General features: G+C 34.2%; 1 protein-coding gene across 2 annotated transcripts in view; it reads right to left on the reverse strand.

Moving 5' to 3' along the window:
• The window catches only part of LOC118193336 (uncharacterized), a 309,458-nt gene that overhangs the window by 24,785 nt on the left and 261,658 nt on the right, over positions 1 to 23,015 (reverse strand). For both annotated transcript variants that reach the window (XM_085810940.1, XM_035364411.2), the window contains exon 4: positions 14,097 to 14,531. In XM_085810940.1, the coding sequence (XP_085667066.1) occupies positions 14,097 to 14,531 (435 nt within the window). The remainder of the gene's footprint in view (positions 1 to 14,096; positions 14,532 to 23,015) is intronic.

Below are 23,015 nucleotides of genomic sequence, written 5' to 3' on the forward strand. Positions count from 1 at the left end.
CATAAAAATTAATAATAGGACAATGAGAAAAATTAATTTAATTACAAAAAGGTTATTTTGATTCCATTATAGAGGCAATAGGCAAACAGTTTCCACCTGAAATAAACATGAATTGACATGAGCAACACCCCTTCTACCCTTTTTATAATTAAATTTATTTTTCTCATTGCCTTATTATTAATTGTTATGCTTTATCATATCATATTATTTGTTCTTATTGTTCTTTGTTAAGACAATAAGAACACACAATTGTTTAAGATACAACTGCCAGATTTGCAGACAAATAAAGGAAAAGTACCAATCAAACTTCTAAATATAATTATTATTATTCTCGAAACCACCATGCACAGCAAGAGATTCCTTAGAAAAACTTCCTAATGCAATTCAATAATTTTCTGCCATTTACATATTAAAACTGTATATAATTATCATATGCAGTATTTAAATCAAAATCTAAATAAAATGTTAGGCAAATTTCAATCTGGATATTTCTCCAACAGTCTAAATATTGAAGATGAACCACAACTACTATGAATCAAGAGTTTTCCTAGACTTTCTTTCTATATGCTTAAACCAGTTTTTAAAGTTTCAGAAGTTATCCATGCCAAGCAGGCATGTGAGGTGGGTGGTTCAGGTAAAAAATGAAAGAGGAGGCAAAAGTTAAATATAATAAATATCAGTATGAAAGTGATAAAAATATTTATGCAAACAGCTTTGAAATTTGCTTTATGTATTAAGATCTACTGACACACTTTCAATTAATGCACTTACTTTTATACTCATTGGAAAATCACCACTTTATAATACCTTCATTTAGAAAATAACAATAAATAATAATTTTTAAATTTCAAAAAAGAAAACCTTATTTTTTTGCTACTTCCTGATGTACTTAGACAATATAGCATTATTGCATCACTGAGAGCTTTCTCATAACCTACTAGTTACATCAGTGTTATACATACAATCCAACATAAAATTTCTATATCAACGCAACTCCTTTAATTTGACACTTATCCGAAAATCACACCACTTTTGACTTGGTTTGTTTGTTAAAGAAATGTATATGTGTTGTGATGACATAGATATCCAAAGCTACAATAATAGCTTTTATTGCATCAAGCACACTCCAAGTTGGCATTTTCTGTGTCCTTTTCAGCAATGCAAATCACAGCTCTCAAAAGTCTTCTGATAAGATCTCTTCATAACTGCAATAGTGCCTTAATTCAAAGGCAGAAGATGACTTGCATTTGGAGGCAAAAGTGAATCTTTTCATTAATTAAGTTCAGGTCACATATATTATGCGCTGTATACCAGCCAAGTGTTATAAGAACATCTTTAGTCTAAGCCATCACTCAGCTATTAAAACAAAGAAGCCAAGTATGAAATGTCAAGCTATTGATCCAAGCTTTCTTGTAAGGTAAAGTACTACAGTCAAAAGTCGTTAATCCGAACTCATCGGAACTTCGGCGATTCCGGATTATCGATCATCAGTTTAAATTTCGTAAGATGGCATGCAGAAATTCTAAAATTAAAAATATGAAACCGTAATTTATGAAATAAAGAACAATTATGATCTAAAGGGTATCAAAATTAAAAAAAAAAAAAAAAAAAAAAAAGCTTAATATTTATTTACTTTATTAAACATTTCTTTCAATGTAAGTTGTTTAAGTTGCTTCGTTTTATGTGATAATACTTTCTCTTTAATTCTATAAACAGACAGAATTTCTTGTTCAGTTACAAAGCTCCGCTGTTCAAGACCCGTTAATTGCTGTGCCGAGAATACCGACTAACTTGTCAATCGAAATTTTTTCGTTTTCACTAACCTCTCTGTCACATTCTTCATGTCTTTATCCATTTTTTGCAGCAATTCCACTTTTTGTTTGTTGGACATCGAAACATACTTTCGTTTTGTAGATCCTTTGGAAGCTCCAGCATCGGAAATTCTATTTGACATAATCGAAAGTTCAAGCTTACTTTTAGAAAATTGCTCTTACAGTCTGCAAAAAATAATAAGCGCGATCCAATTCGAAGATTAAGGAACAACGCAATAATTAACATTAACTGAAATAGATAATTAGATAATTTTAGCTTACACCGTCCGTTATACATTAAACACGCAGGCGAAAACGTATTCTGCACTTGCGCACACGCATATGCGCAGTAGTCAAGGTCTTACGTGCACGCGTAAAACGCCTGTGCGCATGTGCCAACGCGGCGCATGCGCAGAAAGTTTTTAGCTTTGAGGTCCGGATTATAAATCATTCCGGATTATGGGTGTCCGAATTAACGACTTTTGACTGTAATATGTTTTTAAAACGGCAAGGTTTCTCAGATGACCACCCAAGGATGGTATTTATCACTGCTGTCTGTATAACACACAAGCACAACACTTAAACATCTTTTACTGCATGTTCCACCATTGGCACTTACCACCTTTCATTCCGAGGGTACGACTTGGGAAAAGATTGTAAAAATCCAATTTGATACACATTGTAGATGACTCGAGGCATACTTTTCTAATGCATACAACCAGTTGTCTGTTCCTTCCAAAATGCATATAATGAGTTGTTTGTTATTTTTTCATCAATTTTATTTGCTTCAACACAAATCACTAATGATGAAATTAAGTCTTTTTTTAGAAGCAGCGCAGCCAATTAATTGAGCAATTGAAAACTTGAATGTCTAAATTTTTTGTAATCTCATTTGCTTTTGACTGAATTGCAGGTTCACTTACAGGCACACTGGAAGCACACATATGACTGAATCATTCTAGAAGTAAGTTTCGATACCTTTAATACTTAGCTTCACAAAGTGGCTAATAGTCCAGTCAAATTAGAGAAATCGGTGGAAAATATATCATAGAGTTTTGGAAATGGTCCTTTAGACTTGGGTTAATATGTGTAAAAAGTCCCCAAGGGTGGATGTGAGCTCGAGGAGGGGGAGGGCTTTAAAGGTATCTTTTTTTCAGTTTTTTGCTTATATCTCAGAAACTATCACTCCTACAGAAAAATACATTATGTACAAAATTGAAGCTGACAAAATTTCCTACAAAAATGGTACTATGCAATTTTGTCCTAGGACTAACCTGTTAGAAGTTACAAGGCTGACAAAAGTAACATTAATTCAAAAATTGTGCTTTATTTGGTTTTAAATCTAAAGTACAGTTTACAATTGTCTTGTACATTAATATTGAAGATTTGGATTACATTATGAATAAATTTAATTGTAGCCAGTAAGTAAATATAATGTATTGGGTCAAACAATTCATTACAGGTGTCAAGTGGATCTTCAAGATTCTCCTCAAATGCTGAATTCTCGTCTTCAACTTGGAGGGCCACTGGTGCACGTGCTCTCATAACTGCATATTAAAGAGCAATGAATGCCTGCCTTACAGCATCCACAGCGTGTACAACAGCCTTTTTTGCAGCTGCAGAATATTGTCATAGAACAGCAACTGGGGCAGTGTAATGCAAGGTAGGCAAGGGTTGAAGATTGCTATCTGATCCTCTCATCTAACCCCAAATCTGTAGGTGGCAGTTTGTTGCCCAGTTATTCCTGAACTTGCAAACAGACTCTGTATGAGTGTTGCAGTGCACAGCCTTTAGTTGGTGGCAAAGAAGAAAGGTCTGGCATCATCCTTGTGGTGGATTTTAGGAAGGCTAGCACTGTTTGTCCAGGTCTGTTTCTTTGGCATTGTACATTGCTAGGAACATCTGTTCCCTGTGTCTGTTACTTCCTTGTGTATTGAAGTGTTGGTGTAAAAGACATGGAATATGGAATACAAGCTGCTGTTCTTCATAAATAATTTAGAAATCCATGACTTGCCTTTTCGGAAAATTGCAGAGGTTGTATCACAGCCGCTAAAAATACACATGAAAAAGATGCTCTTGGCAAAGTCAAGTTCCTGCAATTCCATGAAGGAATAAGTTTTGCTTTCTTCATTCCCCTTCTCTGGTTTCAATAACAGCATCAGCCTGTCTGACTGCAGTTCCCTCAGCAATCATTTTCTGAGGCAGCATAGTAATGAACCTAGCCTTATTTTTTCATTATTTAAAAAGTGTTGTTGAGCCATCACTGCCATCTCATCAATAAAGTCAATATCGACTGATGCGGTGATGGTGGTGGTTCGACATTTTTTTTTCTACGTGTTTTGTGCTTTTGACAGTGTCATAATATCCATTAAAAATGACAGTGCAGCATTCACCATAGTGTTTTTTATGTAAATTACATATTGATTAAATATCACTGAGAAGGTTGATCCTATACCCCACTTGATTCGGCGAAGAAGGAATCCGCCTCCAATCACATTAGTGTAAAGCTTGAGGTCTGAAGTAATGGGATGAGCACGGAAAAGATCATATAATGCAGAATTTTTAAGTTGCATTCACACTGGTCCGTTGGGGCGTCAAAGCATAAAAGAATGCTGTCCGCGTACATCAGTTCACACCAACATGGCAACTTTCGATTTAGAAGTTGTCATATGCTTGCACTAGATGGCGCTTCATATCGGAAATTTGGGGGGGAAAATGTGAAATTTTTGTGTCGTATTTTGACTTTTTACGATTACATTTAAAAATTAAAATGGATTTAATTTCTGCTTGATTAAAACTTATTTTACTTCTTGCTTTGTGTAAGAGAAGCAGAATGCAGTGTTATATTATTTACATGTCATTATTATATTAACATGTGATATTATATTAACATGTTTATATTAACATGTGAGAGATGACTACAGTAAAGAGATGCACATAATTAAAGAAATACGCTTGAACGAAACAAAACTTCTTTTAATTATTTTTGCATAAAACCACATCAATTCGATGAATTTCTAGCGCTCATTGAACTATTTATTCAAAAGCAGAACACTAATTTTTGTCAGATTATCCCAGAAAAGAATCGTTTGGACTATAAGAATAGGATATCCCAGAAAAGGATCGTTGTATATATCAAACGCTGCATATATCTAATGTAACTTATTTATGAATTTTTGTTGTATGATAATTAAAAAATCCTAATTTCATTATTCTATTTTTGGAGAGTAAATTTTTCACGTGGTAGAATACCATAAATGTTTTCACATGATGTATGAGCTTCCCTTAAATAAACTTCCCTTCATTAGTTTAAATAATGTTATAAAAAAGTATATGTTTAAATACATGTAGGATTTACAGCATTACTAAATTAAATATCACACTTAAAAAAAGCAGTTATTTTTAACTTCATAAACAACATCAATTTTTTTAAAAAATATTTCAGTTTCTGCCTTATGTACATATTTTTTACTTTAAATGTAACAGTAATTACTTCAATTAGTTATTCAAATATTAATGAACGGCCACTATCTAAAGGTTTGTTTTATAAGGTCACTTTTATCTAAAACTCATTGTAAAGTAACTGCATTTTACATACAGTACAAAGTCCGCAATCAGGACTCGTCGGGTCTTCGGCGATTCCGGATTAGGGGTTTTTCTGGATTATAGATCATCAATTTAAATCTGGTAAGATGGCATGCAGAAATTATACAATTAAAAATATGAAACCGTAATTTATGAAATAAAGAGCAATTCTGATCTAGAGGGTATCAAATTTTACAAAAAAAGAAGCTTAATATTTATTTGTTTACTTCATTAAACATTTCTTTCAGTGCGCACATTCGTAACGTATACGCATTCTATACGTGCATGCTTAATGTATGCACATTCTTTACACGCATGCGTCAAGTTTGTGGCTTTGAGGTCTGGTTTATAGATCATTTCCGATAATGGACATCCGGATTACGGACTTTGTACTGTAATACTTCTTTTTCTGCATTAAAAATTAAGTTCCACAATTAGCAAATTTGCTAATGCTCATGCAAAAGTTTTTTAAATTAATGAAAAATTATCATCAAGATTAAACCTGTCGAGAAGTGGTCATGCATTTTAAGAAAAACAAACACAAAGCCATTAAAATGCATAGGAAGTATTCCATGAAATAAGATACATACTAGCAAGCTTCTTTTCTGTATAAATTAACAGTTTTCTTAATTTTTTTTAACAAATGGTTTACTTGTCACCACTTGTTTAAAATTCAGAACTCAATAAATTTTTTAATTAGATGAAACAGCAACTTTATATTAATACCAGTATCGCTTTTGCTAGTTTTGTGTCAGCCGATATAGAATCAGATCATAGTAGTCAGATCTTCTTATGAATTATACCAAAGGCTCGTTGTCAAAAGAAGGATAATGCACACAATGCCGAGCGAAAATTAGGTTTGTATGAATGATGAATGAAATGAAAAATAAGTGCAAGTTTCTTGTGTCACCCTCCCCAAAAAAAGTTGTGGTAGATTAAAAAAAAAAAAAAAGTATATTTGTATTACCAATCAAAGGTAGAAAAATGCAAGGCCCAAACCCGCAATACAAGCCCTTAGTAAGAGCTGAATTTTTTATTTGAGCGTGTTACCTCAGCACTAAGGTACCTTGCGGGTAAGCATCGTTTTTACACTTCACCTTCAGGAGACTCTGGGCATCTGGCTACTTTGAAAATAGCCATAATATTTTCTGTAATTATTTTTAAAAAAAATACCAATTCAATTACAACACCACTCTGGTGACACTTGAATCCAAAATCTTTAACTTAAGAAACCAACGTTTTATCCACTAAGCAACAAGAGCAACCTTAAACTGATGTAGATATATTTTAAGAAAAATTCAGAATCTGAGATTTCGAAATCCATTACTATTTTCTCACAACAATCTATTGCTTTAGATTATTCTGTAAAAATTATCAACCATATATCATAGATGGTTGATTATTAAGGTTTATTACTACTAATAAACTTGATAATTTTCCTTTAAATAATTTATAAAGCTATTCTATTAGCGTCTGCATTTTTTTTTTTATTTAATCTGAAATTTTTATTAAGATTAGCTCATTTGACATTTTTTTTCATCAAGAAGAATTTTTGAAAGTGCAATCATTTAAAAACATGTTATAATCTGGACGTTTGAAACGAGATGCCTGAAACTGACGTGTCAAGCGTCAAAAAGTTCAAGTTAAGTCAACTCACGTGGTCTTTGGCCATCCGAGCCTCTGAACTGGCTTCTGACTGGTTAACACTTTACGTGCGAACGAGTTGGTGTGAATGCAGCTTTAGTCTTTTACATCCCTTTTTCATTAAGTAGAGATAATGGATAAGGTACCACTTCATAACGGAGAATGTCTTCTAGATAATCATCATTCTTCTTGGAAATAGTTACTCGGAGTATTAGAAGAGGATCAACTACCTCCACAACGTTGTCAATTTTGATAGTAAAGAGTCCAGTGATGAGACTTTTTGAGCCTGTTTTATTTCCCCAAACTTTTGCCCTGTCGCCTTCTTCATTGTAACCTTGCCTTCTTGTAGGGCTTTGTGGCAATTTACATCATGGTTAACAACGATGCCTGTTGCGAGAGAAACTAATATACTTGATTCTGGGAGGGTGCTGAGAACAAGAAATGAAGATATTTCTGTCATCATCATCTTTTGTCTGCCAAGATCCGCAATAGTCTACATGTTGTTCCTCTGCATAGAAGTGCAGGCCAGCAAAGTCTTCCAAAGCAGAGCAAATTGATGCTGATGTAGCTGATTTAACCAATACAGATCCAGTTATCCCTTGTCCTTTTGTAAGTCCTCCATGGGCCTTCATGCTGCATATTAAAGTAAGCTCTATTGTCATATCAGACCAGTTTTCAGTTCTGGGTGAATCTGTTCTGCTCACAGTGAAGTGTTTGGTGATTTTTTGGTTCTGGGGATAGGTATTGGGAAGAGAATGCATGCCCTGAAGGTATTAATGAGTGCACTTTACATATTGCAGGTGGCCTTTTGCATGAAAGTTTGGTAATATTTGCAGCACTGAGTAACTGGCCTTGAGCAATAAAAGAAGTGAACAAAAAACACACTCCAGCTGGTGCACACATCTGAGGCTCCCAATTTCCTGTCACAAACACCACACCATTCATCTCCTCTGCAAAACTTCATATTTTATTTCTACACAAACTATTTCCATATAAACACTTATTGTATACAAATTAAATTAATTTGGAAGGATTTTGAATGCTGGAATATGCAATTTGACTTAGCATCCAAACTTCAAAGCTCATAAGCTCGTTTACAGTATGTTCTATGACAAAAATGCATAAAACCATATTTGTAAGAAATTTTGTCAGCTTCAATTTTGTATATGGAGTATTTTTCTGTAGGAGTCACAGTTTCCAAGATTTAAGTGAAAAACTGCGAAAAGGGACCTTTAACACCCCCCCCCCCACTCTTGAGGGCCTTTTCACACACATCAACCCAAGTCTAAAGAAAGCATTTAAGACATTTTTCAAAACTCTAGGATTTTTTTCCACTGATTACCCTTTTTTTTTTTTTTGTGTGTAATTGACTTGTTTATATGATTTGTTTCTAGAACCCGATGCAACAGCATTAAGAATTTTCATGATATTTTAAGTGTTGTTGATAAGGTACACTTGAAAATCCCATACTTTTCAGCAACAGTAATTTTCTTCAATACACCATTGCCAATTTCCTCTAAAATAGAATAGACGAGAAACATGCCAATGTGACAATCAAAATCGCAATAACAACCTTGTATTTGGCGTACATATATTAAAACACTCAATCAATTTCGAGAGCAGCTAAAAGGTCTCTCCTCATCAGGAGAACGAAATTACTAGAAAAGGGAAAAAAGAAGGAAAAAATAAAGCATCGGCAAAGGAGTCACAGAAACACGTGGTCGTTATCAGCACTGCACGTGGTCATAACCAGATTTTGAATCAGAGTTACACTGGTTGCCTACTTTTTACTGAGCCAGGCTATCTGATCAAACAATTCACAAATAGATTAAAATGCAAAGAAAATCAGCGAAGTCAAAAAATAGGGAGCGAGGGGCAACTGCACCTTCACACACCAAGTCTGAACCTCGAATTTTTATTCGACTGGTATCAACTGATTTTATATCTAAAGTCCTCTTGGTTCTTTATTTTCATTTGCCTTGGCCTTTTCAATATTATCCAAGCACTTCTCAAAATCTAATTCATTGATGGAAGAGGATGATAGAGACTCAGTTGCAATGTCTGCAGTTTAACTGTCTTGATTTGAATACTCCAGTTGTGCTGAGAATAATTTCATTCTTAGTGAAATGCTTTTCTTTGCCTTTTTAATATGTTCGTCACTCAATAAAATTCGATGTTTTGGATCTACATATATTGAACCCAATGAGATCTTGCTGGGTTCAATATATGTAGATCCGAAACACCGAATTTTCTTGGATGACTAACAAATTAAAACGGCAAAGAAAGCCATCTATGAACTTTCATTAAGAATGAAATTATTCTAGTTTGCTAGACAATGACATTGTCTAGTTTCTCTTTTCTTCATTGAGGAAATGATTCCTTCTGCAATAAGCTTTCCCATTTTAGAAACAACAAATATTTTTCCAATCTCACAGGAAGAAGGTCTCCTGTTAATTCTTCAGATTGTAGCTTTTTTTGTGGCTATATACGGTATAGAAAGAAAAGTTTCAAATTCTGCAAGATCATTCCACAGTCTTTCTGTTAGTGAAACATTACGGCTATCTACATCTTTTAAAAAGTTCTTCTAACAACCTCTTTATCATCAAATATGCACTTCTCCATAATGCTATTTGATCAATAATTGCTCCTTTTACTGCTCACCTCCTAAGAATGGCATCCCTTTTGGGAGTCCTTGCTGCTTGCCTAAATTTAATGAGATTTGTGGCATGGGTACCAATGAGATTTGTAGCACTTTGCAGACATGGGCTCCTTTTTCTTCTTGTGAATTATGCTACAATGATGCCATCTTTGAACTGAAGAAATAACTAAATGAATCAGTTTAATGAATAATGAAACAAATCAAAGTATGTAGGTTTTAAGTTGAATTTTCAATTTTTTAAAGGTGTAAAAAAAAGCATTTGGTTTTAATGTTAGTTTACTATCCCAAGTTATCTTGGGCAAACGAAAAAAGTTAAATATTAGTCTTTGTATGATAGTTTTTGAAACAAGGGACAAGACAAAGTGATACTTGATATTATACACTTGTATTTGGTCTCTTTTCTTACTGGCTTACTGCTGGAATCTCTTTTTCGGGAGCACAGAGTACATTGTATTGTTGGATTTGATTTTTTTTTTTAAAATTTTTTTCCCACCTCTTCATAATCACTATCTGAAAAAATCTTCATTTTCGCTATCTTGCATCATCGCCATTATTTTATTTCTTTCAAATACATGTATCTTTCTTTATATATTACTAATCCACAAGCTGACATATACTATACAATAGGGAAACACGTGACCAGTCCCTCCAAAAGAACTGCGCAACCAACAAAATTTGGCAAACTGCCAATCAAAGCTGAATATTTCCTTTCATTTCCTCTAGGCTGAGTAAAACCGTGATAAAACAAATCCTACTAACAAATTCTGCTTCGCCCGAGTTTTCATGGGATAATAATTAACTACAATATATATAGGAATACGAGATAACTTGGGCTAATCAAGCAGGCGGTTAATATATGAATCAAATGGAAAATAACTAAATATTATTAATGTATATAGGCCATAAATAAAAATAATAACTCAGTTTGTCATAATTTGTTTTTCAATTCACTTTAATTTCATTTCAAATTGAAACTGTCCAACAAAAACTGGAGTCAGAGTCGACATGTTTTTAGTGACTCTTTTTACCCAAAATTCTGCCTAACTCTAATTCCGACTCCACAGCACTGGTATTTAGTGAGGTTTTCAATTAAATTGGATAGAAAGTGTCTAAATGTAGCCTATCAAAGAAATAACAGAAAAACTATGTGAAAAAATTTGAAAGTCTGTGTTAAATGATAAAAATCTAATGATGCAATGGACTAAAAAACAGTTTGTAATTCATAACTGAAGTTGACATCAACTGATAAAATGTCCTACAATATTAAACACATTGCTGCAGGGATCAAAATTTTATTCATGTTAACCGAGTGTAAGTTCATGTTAAGGGAGGGGTTACTGTAATTTATTATACTTATTTATTTTTTATTATTATTATTGCTAATTTGGTATAAAACATATAGCAAAGTTCATTATTAATTACAAAGTAGAAATAACATTCGTAAGACAAAAATAATTTGGTTACTGTACTTATGTAAAATCCTGATGTCACTGAAATGGTCGAGGGCTATTTTGGTGCGACTGAAATCACTTACATAAAAATATTGGTACTTAATATACTATCTCATCAACTGTAAAACTGTCGCCAAGCAGTGCAATTTAGCATTAGTTAGGGATAAGCATGGCAGTAACAATCGACAACTGTGCTTTTCATTTGATGTAACCCTGACTGATTCTCGGTAACTCCCTTCTCTTTTTATTACCAAGGATATTAATTAGCTATTATTACTGCATTTTGTTTCTTGTATTTTGAAAAAGAAATTATTACAATTTGGGATTTGCCTTTTACAGAACAGCAAGTAGTGGATCATTGAGATCCTACAATTAAAAAAGGGGGAGTATAGATTAAAAAATGTATTAATGGATATGGTATGGTACTTTATTTACAATCAAGTAAGCAATTTCAAGGCAATATTCATGACTGTAATTTTATTCATTTACAGCTGGCCGAGAGAATTAACACTTGTTAAATGGAAGAACTGAATAGCTGGATATAGCTGACAAAACAGTAATAGATTGGAATAATTGAAGAACCAAGTCTGCTTTGTGGTCGGAGGGATAGCCAAACCCTCGACCCCTCCACAGCCGTGCAAGTGAAAGGATTCTGAGCCCTGAAGGTTCGCCGCCGAGCATCCCATATAAAAAGACGCCATGCAACATTCTGTCATGGAACAGCCCTCAGTCATAGTGGCACTCCACACTAGACCTCATAAAATAGCAGAAACTGGTGAAAGCCTTTTTAAAAGAGCAAAAATGAAGCTAGTTGAATACCAATTTTTTATAATAAATAAAGAGGTGTCAGTTGCTTCTGAATTTCATAGGAACAACTGGCATAGCATGACAGTTGGTGAGATCTCTGCCAACATTCACAGTTCGACTGTGCCCAACTTTCACAGTTGATGAGAAAATACATAAGTACCATAATCTGAATTATATAATTAGGTAAGAAAATATAGTTTGTAATTTATCAACCAGGCAAGAAAAGCTGTACAAAAGAATTTGCAGTTTTTGATTATCCGAAAGATCTGCAGTTTTGGATAAAATATACACATGAAGCAGTACAAAAGCATAAGACTTTTGCCATTTCTCGGGCAGCTGGTAAATTTCTTTCTTATAAAGTTTGTCAAGAAAGTAAAGTTTATCTATAAAGAAGTTATTGAGGTACTGTTTGACAATCTCCAAAGAGAATTTTGAAGTAACCTGAAGAGATGAAAATCCACAATGGCAAGGTCTAGTGAATATGCAGGGTGACAAACATCTCAGCCATACTTAACAAGTTTTTGTCAGTCATTAAAATGTATTTACTAAAATTAGTTGCCCAGCACTGATATGATGGAAGACAACACCTCAAAAACTGGTCATTTCTGGAAACTTCACTTCAATTTCTGCTTCTAAAACTCAAATATGGGATCAGTATTTTTTGAATTTATTGCCGATATGATGGCAAAAATTCATAACACACAACTCCTTCCATAAAGCATTACAATTTGGGGATGCAGCCTCCCTCTTGATGTTACTAGAGGTTCTTTTGGTTTATCGCATGATATTTTTCTTGTAATATTATTGTATAACATCACGTTTGTCTCTCATTTCATAAAAACAGCTTCTTAAATTTTTTTTCAGTAAAGAATCACATGCCAAAACCTGAGTAATTCAAATATCCAACTGGTCGAGCATAAATAAAACAAGCTGTAACCATGCTGACTGGATTGAAAATTCTATGGTTTCTATTACGCAGATGTTCAATGTAAAGAATCCTGTTGAAGATTCGGCACGACTGCGAAACTATTGCCAAGCAGTATGATTTTGTGCCAATTATAAAAAAGAATGATGTAAAAAAGCATTTATATCTGCGCTTTCCTTTGATGTAAGTTCAACAAAATAGTAGAAATAGATGGAAGCCATTTTATAAAGTGACTCAAATCAGCACTTACTAATTAAATTTAATTTGCTTATTAAATAAAGAGGAATCAGTTCCATCAACATTCCAAATGAAGGACTGGTGCAACTTTGGCAGGATCTTCACCAATTTTCATAGTCAACAGGATAATACTATAAAATTTAAGTAAAAGTACAAACAGCTTTTACTGGTGAATACAAAGTTTTGTAGAAAATGATTTTCAATCTTTTTAGAGTACCAACAATGAGACTGCTTCATAATGCCATACTGTATTACCTTTTCCTCCCATGCCAATATACAGCATACAAAAGGACTTAAATCTGGTAACTTCACAAAAAAGGAAGGGAAGGCACAGATGGTCAATTATGTTAGCAGGAGAAATGTTTGTAAACAGCTTCTACATCTCGAGTCAATATATATGCGTACAGGATGGTTCACCCATTACACTGTCACAAAAATTCTTGATGAGTTAAGACTTAAATTTCACTTCAGCAGGGTCAATATGGTCTTTCAGCTAGGTCTCATCACGAAAAGAATCAAAAGGATTTTTTTTTAAATATAATCTCTAGATGCAATTTCTAGAATCTCTTTTAAGATGAGTATTTATTTTCTGAATCTCCATGGCAAAAATTTTCAGACTGAAGGCCTGGTGCCTAATTAATTGCCTTGGCATAATCATACTGAGATAATTTTTCAAAACTTTAAGCAATTAATTTCTCTTAAGTATACTACCAACACTTCTCTCTTAAATTACCTTTTATTTATGCATATGAAAGCACACTTTAAATTGATACAGCATGTACATCTGCTGTTTGATAATGTCAGAACTAGAATCTAAATAAGAAGATTTATATTCAGGATAAAAATATATAATAACAATAATACATAAACAAACAAAATTATATTTAAATAAAAGTTAATACTATATAACATGCAGTTCTTTTATGGATACAGCACTAGTTCACAGAATTAAGCTGGACCAAAAAAAAATTACAAACCTGTTATCATTTGCAAAATTATGGCCATAGCGAATATTTAAAGAAGTCATATCTTCAAATCCTACAGAACGCCTTCTCATATGAGTTTTAAAATGTTTCACTGGTACTTTATCAATGTGTTCTATAGCACTATTTTTCCTCTCAGGAGAATTTTTAGCAAAAGTATTTTTAATTTGTTCATCTGTTTCTTTTGGTCCATCTCTATTCACAGCTCCTGTTTTCCTAGAGAAATTATGGCACATATCTGCCTTTTTGGTAAACACTGGTATGAATGATGTGTTATTTCCATGAGCATTGTTATTTTGGCGTAAATCAGTGTTGAATTTCTGAGCATTTTCTTCAGGTCTTAAATTTCTAGGGCTACATTTTGAATTGGAAACATCATTCTTAGCTTTTGTAGCCACATACACATCCATTTTTGAAGACGGCAAATTTCTGAAAAAAAATAGAAGCATAATTTAAACAAAATACAATATTTTTATGCAATTCCTGAAGCATGAAATTTTATTTATAATAAAGTAAGAATATAATGTTAGCAACATAGCATAACTATGTAACACGGCCAGATTACACTGCCATCTATGAGTTTAACATAGGGTTCTTTTACTTCGTACAAGGAAGTAAAAAAATATGCAAAATATGAGTAAAATTAAAAATTTAACAGAAAATTTACCCCTCTAATTTTTCTTTGGCAAATTCCATACTGATGATCCATAACCTCAGTCAGATCCAAAATGGTAAAAAAGAATAGTTACCATTCTAATAAACAAGAAATTTTTAACTTCTGGGGGGTAATGAGATAAAATGGGCAAGCATAACCCTTCCAAGAGGACATTTTAAAAAAACTGCAGATTCAACTGAAATTTGAAAAACATGCTGATCATTGTATCTACTCAATCACTTTTGCTCTCAAAACATTCCTTCCAAGCCTTGGTCCATGCAGGTAAACATTCTCATTTATAAAAAGGAAATCTGGACTGATTACTGCAATATGAAATCTGATGCAAAGTTTCAGAGCCTCTTGGAATGTCTTCCTGCTATTACAATATCGTCTGTAAGCATATCAAAGCAGATTTGGTAAACAAATTAACAGATTAATTAGTATACTGTTTAACAGTGTTATTGGAATGGACAGAATATTATGAGTTAAAATCATACATTGACAACTACACTATCATCATGCTGTTCTGGTTATAGATATCAAAAGGGGATAAAAGTTTGTTACCTATGCACACAGATCTTTTACACTTTACACTAGCATTGACTATCAGTCTTCTTACATCTGTGGTAACAAACACATGCTATAATCTTTTACTTAAAAATAGGTTATTTTCCTTGACTCGCAACTATGGAAACAACAGCTGCAGGAAAAAATAATAAATAAATAACTTGCTTAATTCCCTCCTACTTTATTCTTATTTAGGGTGTTTTGCTTCATTAAACAAATGCAAATGAAGGCAGATTTGAACTACAGTCTCAAATATTGAAGAGAAAATAAATGCTTTGCAGTGGTGCAAGTTATGATCAAGAATGGATTTGGGAGCTGGCATCTACCTTCAAGAGCTTATTTTAAAGTAGCAAATTTTAATCACTTGAAGTAAAAATCAATTCAATTTATAGGGCGCTTGCAAGTTTGAACTGGGAGGGGCTCTCACACCATCATCATGTGGGTTAAAAAATAGCAGTGTAAAAAATAACAAACACATGCCATGTCTTAGGGTAAGGGGCCCAAAAAGTGAAAATCCTTTTCTGAGACATGATAAAACAAACTTAATTCAAATTTAACTCTATAAAATATTTTCTCATCATTTAACTTTTGGATGATAATGTACATGCAACAACATATGGAAATCTTAGATAAAAAATATTCATGCATATTTTTCTAGAATCATTTAATCACCAAAATTTACTTCCATGGAAAGCCATGAGATGTCCTGATGACAATTATCACAAAGCTTTCAGGAATGATCAAGCATGTAAACAACACTAGTGCAAAGTCTGGAATTTTTCAACCTGTCCCTGAATTCTAGAATAGAGCACATAAAGTGGAATAGCACAAACCCAAAATATTTGCAGCCAGTGGACGGGCAAACACGATGTATCTGCGAGTAACAAGGTTACTATATGATAAGGTGCATTCTTCGTAGATGGTTGGTGTATTGTACAGCACTGATTACTCAAATAGTGAGATTCCGAGCACAGGCATGTTTAACAGCTAACAATAGTGTAGTAAGCAAGTAATAATTATGTTCACACATTATTAGCAAAATGGCTTATAATGCTGCTACTGCACAAATACGAATATTAGTGATGGAAGAAGTACCCAATAAATGAAATACTCTAACATACATTAATAAGAGCTTTGTATGAAAGTTTTTACTTTGTTGAAGCATGAAAAGTTTTCAGCCGCAATTGTTAAAAAATTCTACAAGTGTTTACAGCTTCAAAGAGAAGTGGTATAACAGACTACAAAGTGGAACAAATTCATCAGCATATGTACATCAAATTTCAGAACACATGAAACATACAACTAATGGCATTTAAAGAAATTTAAGCAGCTACACAAGTTTTAAATTCAGCAATTATTTCTTTCATCACTCCAATTGCTTCTTCCATTCTTAATAAACTTCATTATATGTGACATATATAACCCTCTACTACCTATAGTAGATATCAGTTAGTCATGGTGTATCCATTAAATTTGCTTGTAGCTTTGTTTTCTCCTACCACAATACCATATAGTAGCATGATGTATGTATACAACAACATGCAACATGCGACGGAAGACGTGGACACCATTCCTCTACAATACGGTTAATCGGTATAGTGCCACGTCCACCTTTATTTCTTGCCTAGATACATGATACATAAGAACATACGGTGGCTACAGATAGACTGTGCAGAAGATACATATATATTCAGATGCCTAAATACATCTTATGTAGGAACATGGGGTGTATGAGATGTATAAGGGGACATTCATAAGAACATATCTAATGTGACACACATTGGGTGACGTACACATACTTATGAATATAAGATATATAGGAGCAGAATCAGTTACATGTTACAGGATGTTGCGAGATATATGATACAAGATACTGTTGATACAGATATAGGCAGATGCCAAGATACATAATATGAGATGCAGAGTGAAATAAGTGGCAGGATACATGGTAGAAGGTGCGAAATAAGATGCATTATACAGGGATATGTGAGATATATGTTACAATATGCAGAAAATACAAATGATGCCAGGATGCATGATACGTAGAACATAAGGTGTGATAGATACATAAGGTGACAAATATAAGGACATGCATAAGATGAAATACACATACTTAAGAAAAGAAGGTTCAAAATAGGTTACATATTAAAGGATAATACGAGATATATGATAATTATTACACAATGATACAAGATATTTGTTAAAACGTACAGGGTTACATTTTACAACATAGGTTACGTATTGCAGGATGTTGCAAGATATATAATACAAGGTGCAGAAGATACTAATATAAGCAGATACCAAGATGCATGATACATAATACATATTAAAGGATAATACGAGATATATGAAACATATTACAGGATGATACGAGATATTTGTTAAACATACAGGGTTACATTTTACAACATAGGTTACATATTGCAGGATATTACAAGATATAGTCAAAAGTCGTTAATTCGGACACCCATAATCCGGAATGATCTATAATCCGGACCTCAAAGCTAAAATCTTTCTGCGCATGCGCCGCATTGACGCATGCGCATAGGCGTTTTACTCGTGCACGCAAGACATTTACCACTGCGCATATGTGTCTGCGCAAGTGCAGAATACGTTTTCGCGTGCGCGTTTAATATATAACGGACGGTATAAGCTAAAATTATCTAATTATCTATTTCAGTTAATGTTGATGATTGCGTTGTTCTTTAATCTTCGAATTGGATCCGGCTTATTATTTTTTGCAGACTGTAAGAGCAATTTTCTAAAAGTAAGCTTGAACTTTCGATTATGTCAAATAGAATTTCCGATGCTGGAGCTTCCAAAGGATCTACAAAACGAAAGTATGTTTCGATGTCCAACAAACAAAAAGTGGAATTGCTGCAAAAAATGGATAAAGGCATATTCTTTGTTTATCTAACCATTCCTAAATCTGTTTATCAATTTCATGCTGCTCTGCGCGGGGGGGGGGGGGGGACGTCGCGGCGCGCAATGAACTGGAAGTTGATTTGTCAACACTATCGTTATCTTCAGGGCAGATGTTTTTATTTTATTCGGCTTATAATTCCTTACTAAATGTAGTATTTAATTTCGGTGTACTCCATCTTTGATATGATTTAAATCAAATTCCTCGTCATTATAAATATCACGAATACAAATCAAATAGTTTTCTGGTTGCAATTTTCTAATTTCGGCTATGCGTAAGGTATGCTTTACGCGCGTTGAAAGAAATGTTTAATAAAGTAAACAAATAAATATTAGGCTTCTTTTTTGGTAAATTTTGATACCCTTTAGATCATAATTGCTCATTATTTTATAAATTACAGTTTCATATTTTTAATTTTATAATTTCTGCATGCCATCTTACCAGATTTAAACTGATGATCTATAATCCGGAAAAATCGATAATCCGGAATCGCCGAAGTCCCGACGAGTCCGGATTAAAGACTTTTGACTGTATATGATACAAGGTGCAGAAGATACTAATATAGGCAGATACCAAGATCCAAGATACATGATACATCGTGCAGAATATGTTACATGCTACAAGATGACACAAGATTATATATACAGATGCCGGGATACATGATACTGGATTCGGAATAAGTTACATAACTAAGATTTTGCGAGATATATGATACTATGTGCTGGAAATACAAATTTATGCTAATGCCAGGATACTTGATACAAGGCGCATGATAAGCTGAATGAATAAGTTACATGATATAGGATAATACGAGATAATATATGCGAATGTCAGAATACATGATACAGGGTGTTGAATAGTTTGCATGATACAGGATGATACGAAATAAATGATATAAGGTACAGACGATATAAATATACGCAGATACAGATAATGCTAATTCCATTGTACAGTTCAGTTAGTTAACATAATACAGATAATTGGCATAATACAGTTTCATTAAATAATGCTTGTATATATGGAATAGGACTATCAGTGTTGTTCACATTCAATATTATTCAAAGGTATTAGATACTGGTGCCAGTCACTAAATCGCTGTTTGTCTATTGTGGCAGTCTGTGAGGTTGGCTAAATTTGGCACAGATCCATATTTAGTTCTGCCAGTTTGCCCATTAGGAGCCCGATTTTTCTGACCAGGTGCCTTTGCTTTATTAAAAACTTACCGAAGGCCCGTCGATTTGTGGATGGAAAGTTGACATGAAGCTCTTCTGTAAGGGGACAGGATGTTAGGTAGTGCTCCAGAGAGCCAGTCTGTCCACAGGTACACTGACTGGTATGGCTTATGCTGAATCTATTGAAATATTCTGGAAATGGTCCATGACCCGTAATGTACCTGACCAGTTGCGTGTTGGCAATGTTCCTGGTGGTATCCACATAGCTGATGTGGTAATGAGCCCGTTTCCCAGTTTCGCTATTGTCCCATGTCTGCTGCCATAGCCCAATTGCCTTTAAACGCAGAGTCTTCTTCAGGAATGAGACAGGCCATGGGATGTCAATTTGTAAATCGGTCAGTCCTGTAGCTGCTTCTTTGGCAAAATGGTCTGCCAATTCATTACCGCGGTAGCCGGCATGCGCTTTTATCCATTCCAATTTGGTATGGAGAGATGGATTTTTCCACAGGTCTTCTTGGATACCTTGTATTATGCCGGAAGGATGGTCTGGATTTCCTATTGCATACAGGGATGAGAGGCTGTCGGTCTTGATAGTAGCGTTGCGGATGTTGAGGGATTGCAAGTAGCAAATTGCTTGGGCAATCGCCACTGCTTCTCCCTGAAATACGCTATTATTTTGCCGCAGCTGTCCCTTCCATTGGTCTTTTATTGTACCTTGTTGCATAACCACAAACGCACTTCCCACTCTTTCGTCAATTTTCGAACCATCCATGTAGATGGTGTGCTGTGCAGGATGGTGAGTCGTAGTGGGATTGATGGTAATATTTACTCCTGTGCCTTTGACTGCTGGATGGACACTGAACTGGCAGCTGTTGGTTTCATAATCCTCCGGATGGTAATTGAATTCATCAAAGGAAACTGGCCGTTTCAGTTGCAATACGAATTGTCTGGCTGCCTCCTCTTCGACACGAATGTGTAGAGGAAGGAGGCCAGCGAGCACGTTAATGGCGTCTGAGGAGGTCGTACGGTAAGCTCTGGTGATACCCAATGCAAAGGGTCTTTGTATGGTGTAAAGGTGTTTTACTTTCCTACCTTGCATTGGGTAAGCCCAAACAGCAGCTGCGTAAGTAACGATTTATAATGTCTGAAGTCTACCAAATATATTACTAACTATTAAGCAGCAATCAACACTAAGGAAAAACAAAGGAAGAGGAAGAACGGCTTGAAAAACTGACCATTCCTAGAACACCACATTAACACTCACCAGGAAGGCTGTTAGGAAGAGATGTGAAGAAGTGTAAGCAGCAAGCAATCGTTACAGGAAATTAAGAAATATTCATGAAAGCCATGTTTTGTTGCACATAAAAAAAAGGAAAGAAACACAATACATATGTTCTTTTGGTACTGCCTCTACATGAAGGAGAATGCTTTGAAAGACATCATACCTTGAAATACTACTAGAATACATGGTGAGTCGAAAAGCAAAATTTTAATTAAATACAAGGTGTGACACACACACACAAAAACGCGACTGGTCCAATAAATCATTGTACTTACAGAATCAGTTCTCCATGACATTAACACATTCAAAATAGTTCCCTTCAGCATTACCATATTTCTGCATTCTATGCTGCCATTGCTGGTAACAGTTCTGGAATGAGGTTTTTGAAAGGCCTTTCAGGAGATCTCGATTTTTGCCTGAACCTCTTCAGCTGAGGTAAAATGGGTTCCCTTTAAGTAAGATTTAACTTTAGGAAATAAGAAAAAGTAGCATGGAGCCATATCAGGTGAATAAGGAGGATGCCCCACCACAATAATGTTTTTGCTGGTCAGAAACTGCTTGACAGACAGGGCTGTGTGAGCAGGTGCATTGTCCTGGTGCAACAGCTCTCCTAATTTTTTTTTCACGAAGTCTATTTAGTACTTCAATGTACTAGTACTGATTAACAGTCTGATAACTGGGAAACCATTCAATCATGATGAACATGCTGGGCTTCTACACTGTCCCTTTCCCCTGTTAACCACTTTGCCATTCACACTCGTGTACGAGACAAGTTTCATCTCCATAAGCTTCGGTTAACATTTGAAATGTTTCCTCCATGGCTGATTTCTCAAGTTTCACATAAAACTTGATGTTGATTCGCTGTTTGGTTTTTACATTAGACATTTTTCTGGTAGAATGCAGTTGCATGTGTTCACTCAATGACACAGTACTCCCCACTGGCATGGTCAGCTAAGTCAAAACTGGCCACATGGATAGAGGAGTGTGGCATGATGTCACTAAAACAGTTGTTGCCAACTCCGCTCTGTTTTCAAGCTACACACTTAAGTCTCTCTCTCTCTTTTCTTTTTTTTTTTTTTTTTTCTTTTCTTTCTTTCTTTTTTTTTTTTTTTTTTTTTGTGTGTGTGTGTGTGTTACACCTCATATGCTTATGTTGAGAAAAGTTAATTCATTTAAAGGCATTCATAACGTACTATGGAGTTTATAAAGTTAAAAGGTGCAGCTGGAGGTTTAAACGACCAGACCATGGAAAATGCACAGGTGTTAGGCAGCAATGCATTAAAACTGTATTTTCATTGATCTTTTTCTCAAAGAGATGAGACTAGAAATGAGAAGAGATACACCATTTCAGCTAAAATAGCGGATAAGTCAAGTATGAAAACTTGAAATATATAAAATACTGTAGTATTCAGCATGTAGATTTAATCTTTATGCAGCCTGTATAAATTTCATGTGCACTAATTAATATCTCAAGTATCATATCCACACAATAAAATTATCAATTTCAGAAGAAAGGAGGGAAATGAATAAAGTTCAAATACTATAACTGCGATCATGAGTGCAAATATGCATGCACCATCTGGATCAATTTATTCAGGAATAGGGTGGATAGACATGAAAAGAGAGAGAAGACATAATAGGAATTTTTTTCATTTTATTTCCACTGCACTCAGCAGACTTAAAGAAATCAGAAAATTACTTTTGTAATCTAAACTGATCGCCATTTACAATCCCCAGTTTGATTACATTGTGTTTAATTTTATGCATTTATTTCTTTATGCACAAAAATATAAGCATAATCAAAATTTAATTTGGTTATACATACATAATTTTCAGATAAAGTACATTAAATAGCCATCATTGTACTATAATATGTGTATACTAGCAGCTTCGATGCCAGCCTTTGTCTGGAATAATGTACTGGAAAAATGGCTGAAGGGAACACCAAACGTTAAATTTAAAAACTGCTTAGAATTTTACTCTGCAGAACAACTTCATAAAAAAAAAGTTATTACGTATAACAAAATTACAATGAAATAAGCAATATCCCTTAATATATTACAATATATACAAATATTAATTATCCTAATAAATAAATTAACCAACTTCCCTTTGCAAAATCTTAAGAACTCAAATGTTATAAAGAAGGTTAAGGACTTTGTTTCCTAAAAAAATCACTCAAAACTTTTCAATATCTTACAAACAGTGAAATAAGCAAAAAATAACATGAAAGCAACTCAAAAAACATACAATTCTGCGCAGATGTAATGGTAATGATTATGGCGCACAACCTGAACAGGTTATTAGCACCAGA

The sequence above is a fragment of the Stegodyphus dumicola genome, chromosome 2 (assembly GCF_044657685.1).
Source record: "Stegodyphus dumicola isolate Sdum_Otavi_A_Nest chromosome 2, ASM4465768v1".
NCBI lineage: Eukaryota > Metazoa > Arthropoda > Arachnida > Araneae > Eresidae > Stegodyphus > Stegodyphus dumicola.